This window comes from Oratosquilla oratoria, chromosome 7 (assembly GCF_046742065.1).
Source record: "Oratosquilla oratoria isolate Oo_2021 chromosome 7, ASM4674206v1, whole genome shotgun sequence".
Classification (NCBI taxonomy): domain Eukaryota; kingdom Metazoa; phylum Arthropoda; class Malacostraca; order Stomatopoda; family Squillidae; genus Oratosquilla; species Oratosquilla oratoria.
The window spans coordinates 59,379,947-59,384,946 of NC_134783.1; the positions used below are offsets into that span (position 1 = coordinate 59,379,947).

The following is a 5,000-nucleotide window of genomic DNA, read 5'->3' on the forward strand; positions in this document are numbered from 1 at the left end:
ATATGTATGTATGTTTTTGTTGTTGTTGTTTTTTTTTATAAATTTGACCTTTGACCTAAGGGGAAGGACCCATGATGACCGTAACCCAACGACAAAAAAAAAAAAAAAAAAAAAAAAAAAAAAAAAAGTCTGGCCTAAAGAGGAAACTGCAATTCATTGTGGCACGTAGTGCTCCATTATCTCCATAGTTTGTTTAAGAAAAAAACGACGTATCCCTTCCAGCCTCTGTATTTAAAATAAATTGTGATGAGAGTGTTGATATGTATATTCCGTGTATATTCCTTGCTGTAAATTCATTAATGATATTGTAGACATAAATTAGTACATTTTATGTATTTGTTGTTTTATTAATTTGTGTACAAATTTAAAACCTTATACAATTAATTTCAATAAATTTTAAATCTAAGATTAGCACGTCACGATATTTCTTAAAAAAATATTTGTCATTCGCCAAAGATAATGTCTGTGCCGATATACAATTTGTTCGTGGGCAAAATCCGACTGTCTGCTAACGACAGCGGTGAAGCCAACAAAGGCCCAGCAAGCCAATGGCGGAATTATTAAATGCTCGACTGACACAGAAATAATATCTGACTGGGGGCCGAAGTAAGTAATCTTTTACCTGTTTATGCATTTTAATAAATTGATCCCATAAACTAACATAAGTTTCTTGCTTTATCTTCCCCTAGTTAACAAGTATTGATACCGCTTTCGACAAATACTAGATCACCTCTCTTGTGGTTCCTAACCCTATAGAAACTTTTGAATCCCATAGTATCAAAATTTGGATTAAATTCCTTATCAGTAAACCCTGTCTCAGTTATTCCCATCATATCTACAGTAGATAACATGATATTCTCATGGACCTCTTGAAATATGTTGATACTGGTGACAGTCACACTGAAGGAAATGTATGTATGTACGAGTATGTATGCATGCACGTATGTATGTATGTATGTACGTGTGTATGTATGTACGTATGTTACTGGATATAGGTATGAATGTATGTATGTACGTATGTATGTTATTGTATATATGTATGTACGTATGTATGTTACTGTATATATGTATGTATGTACTATGTATGTATATGTATGTATGTATGTACTATGTATGTATATATGTATGTACGAGTATGTATGTATGCATGTATGTATATATGTATGTATGTACTATGTATGTATATGTATGTATGTATGTACTATGTATGTATATATGTATGTACGAGTATGTATGTATGCATGTATGTATATATGTATGCATGTACATGTGCATGTATGTATGTATATGTATGTACGTGTGCATGCATGCATGCATGTATATATATATATATATATATATATATATATATACATATATATATATATATATATGTATGTATGTATGCATATGTATGTACGTATGTTACTGTATATATGTATATACATATGTACGTATGTTACTGTATATATGTATGTACGTATGTCACTGTATATATGTATGTACGTTCTTATACGCGTATGTATTACCTGAAGATCATGGCCGCTCCGAAGCAGCCCTCCGAGATGAGCATCGGGTCGAAGGAATGCCACTCTTCTCTGGGATAATAAGGCCAATCGCCTCTCCACATCTCTCGATGCACCACGACCACGGCAGTCCCACGAAGGCAAATCTGAAGAAAACGGAACGTGGAATTACTCAACCAAAGTGGAAGAGGGAAGTGCAACCCCCTTATGGAGGCAAGGTCTACCCTAGTGAAGGAATTTTCCACTTAGCGAGGGAGTCGCCATTTAGCGAAGGAATTGTGAGGGTTGAGGTGTTTCAAAGTGTCGACATAATTATCTTTCCGCAAGCTTTAACCCTACGGATAAGGCAAACTACATAATCTTCAGGATATCACATTTTTATAGTGTCGCGGGTTAAATCGACGACGAAAACACATTGGATAAGATAATAAAGAGTTGAATAATACAACTAGGAAGGAGCGGAGGTGGAAGGGAGGGGGAGAATGTGATTCACAGAATACAAGTCTAAAAGGGTCTAATTCATGATAGAATCTGACAGTCTCCTCACCTCCCACTCACCTATTTATCTCTCTCTCTCTCTCTCTCTCTCTCTCTCTCTCTCTCTCTCTCTCTCTCTCTCTCTCTCTCTCTCTCTCTCTCTCTCTCTTGTATTTTATTCTCCCTCTTTCGCCTTTCCTTTCACTCTGTAACTCATATTAAGTATCATATCAAGTATCTTAGCAGAATGCGAATTCTTACATTAGAGAAACAAATAAGGATGGAGAAAAGTTGCAATTCTACGGGCTGACAGGATTACATGTTAATTTCTAAGGCAAGGGAACCTTCCAAATCCGTACAAACTATTTAATTCCTCCGTGTCTTACCCACGCGATGAAGAACATATTAGTCGTGTAATCCACGATGTTCCAGAGGTCACTGATATAATCCATCAAACCATCGTTCCAAAGGGATTTTATTTCTGCCCAAACTAAAGCTGAAATTGAAATGAGAAATATATATATATATATATATATATATATATATATATATATATATATATATATATATATATATATATATATATATATACATTTTTATCAACCACAATAGACTTTCATTCTAAGCCATCAACATCGAAAGACTCGCGGAGGCCAGCATGCAGAAATTGAAACGTGGTATGGCCAAAGACTCGAACTAGGGCTAACACGTGACAAGTATTAGTGACTTAACCGACTGCACTATCAAGAGAGATGGTGTACTATGGTTAATAAAGATGTATATCTGTTCACTGGGACCCATTCAGTGTTAAACACACACACACACACACACACACACACACACACACACACACACACACACATATATATATATATATATATATATATATATATATATATACATATATACTGTATATATATATTAGTGTATAGTGTCACAAACCAATTCTGAAGCACACTTCAGGTTTTGTAGAGCAGATCATCCAAAATATGGGAATGAAGTCGAAAATTTTCTTTAAAAAAATCGTAACATCCTCTTTTTAGGGACCAAATTCTTATCAAAATTTTGTTTCTCCTTAGGATTAGGCTGGTTGTATTTAGTTATTATATTTTTTTGTCTGTGGAGATAGAAGTAGGCAATTTTCTTACAGGAAAAAAAAATTGCACTTTAACTCGTTATGTATATAAGGTGTAAGCAATTCTAGATTAAGTTGAAGATAAATGTGGGTAAAAGTAAGGTGATGAGATGTTCAAAGGGAAAATTTGGCAGCAAATTGGAAGTGAGTATTAAGGAAGAGAGACTGGAGGAAGTGGATAGTTTTAGATACTTGGGAGCGAATGTGGTGGGAAAGGGAGGAGTGGAGGTGGAGGTAGAATGTAGATTGACAGAAGCAAGTAAATGCCTTGGGGGGTTAAAAAGTGTAATGAGAAACAGACATTTGGGAATGGATGCTAAGAGGAGGTTAAATGAAGGAGTGATTGTGCCGTTAACACTGTATGGGGCAGAAACATGGAACATAAGAAAGAGAAGAGGAGACTGTATGTGTTTGAGATGAGGTACCTGAGAAGCATGATAGGGATTACTACCTTGGATAGAGTGAGAAACTGTGAGGCGAGGAGGAGAACAAGGATGGAAAAGGAGTCGGGAGATAGGGTTGATGAAAGAGTATTGGGATGGTTTGGACACATGGAATGAGTGAAGAAAGATTAGTAAAAGAGGTGTGGAAGGCACAAGTGAAAAGAATGAATATGAGGGGGCGACCAAGGATGAGATGGATGGATGGGGTATAAGGGGTATTAGGAAAGAGTTGAATATCTGTAGAGGAAGTAGGGGAGAAGACAGAAGATAGGGGGTGAATGGAGAATGGCTGTGTATAGATGATGATCCGATGCGTTATATAGTTATTTATTCACATATTCAATTACCTTTTTAATTATTCAATCATCCATATATTAACAATTTATTGACCAATCTATTTACCTATCTATTAATCAGTTTATCAATTCATTCAATCATTCATTCACCCTTTCATCTATCCATTTATTCATTTATTTATTTATCTATTTGTCGACTAATCAATTGATCATTATTCAATAAAATAATTAATCAATTTATTTGGTTATCTTACATATCTACTTTCTTATTTACTTAATCATATATCTTATTTATCAACGACCGTCTTACCTTGCACGTATACTATGATCATCAGTTCAATTAACCCAGGTATAGATCCACGTTCCCTCAACTTCCAGTCTGCCAGTACCGTCTGCAGCCACTCGTTACCAAACCACTCAATGAGCAAATACTCGATTCGCTGAGAAGCAAGAGCCAGAAGCACTGTGGGACGCCCAAAGAGAAAGACATGATGTGAGTCATCAAGAAAAGACTTCAATTTTAATGAGCGACATGACGTCAGAGGCATAGATTTATATTATTCTATTTTTCCATTACTATTTTCAACATTGAAAATGAAGGGTATATATATATATATATATATATATATATATATATATATATATATATATATATATATATATATATATATATATATATATATATATATTCCTCCAAATCGGTTTCTAAAAATATACTAAGAAACAATTCCTTGCATCCATTACTTATTTTCATACTGTCTTACATTATTCTAAACTAAAATACAGGGATCAACATATTAGATTATCAAAATTAATTTCTAGTAATAACATGAGAGGCTGGAGAATATATATATATATATATATATATATATATATATATATATATATATATATATATATATATATATGAATATATATATTAAGGGTATATGTGGGCAGGAGATTTTCTCTAATACATACTTCATTAAAAGTGGTTCCGAGTTCTGAAGAAAATCTGTAATACAGAACTCGGAATCACTTTTAATGAAGATATATATATACATATATATATATATATATATATATATATATATATATATATATATATATATATATATATATACATACATACATATCAACGGAACACTCGTTAAGACACCAACCA

The 5,000-nt window shown here is 33.5% G+C and overlaps 1 protein-coding gene across 2 annotated transcripts in view; it reads right to left on the minus strand.

Annotated features, from left to right (window-relative positions):
• trp (transient receptor potential) overlaps positions 1 to 5,000 on the minus strand; it is a 66,471-nt gene that overhangs the window by 17,828 nt on the left and 43,643 nt on the right. For both annotated transcript variants that reach the window (XM_076188270.1, XM_076188269.1), the window contains exons 10-12: positions 4,167 to 4,319; positions 2,369 to 2,478; positions 1,509 to 1,651 (exon numbers count right to left, since the gene is read on the minus strand). In XM_076188270.1, coding sequence (XP_076044385.1) covers positions 1,509 to 1,651; positions 2,369 to 2,478; positions 4,167 to 4,319 — 406 coding nt within the window. The remainder of the gene's footprint in view (positions 1 to 1,508; positions 1,652 to 2,368; positions 2,479 to 4,166; positions 4,320 to 5,000) is intronic.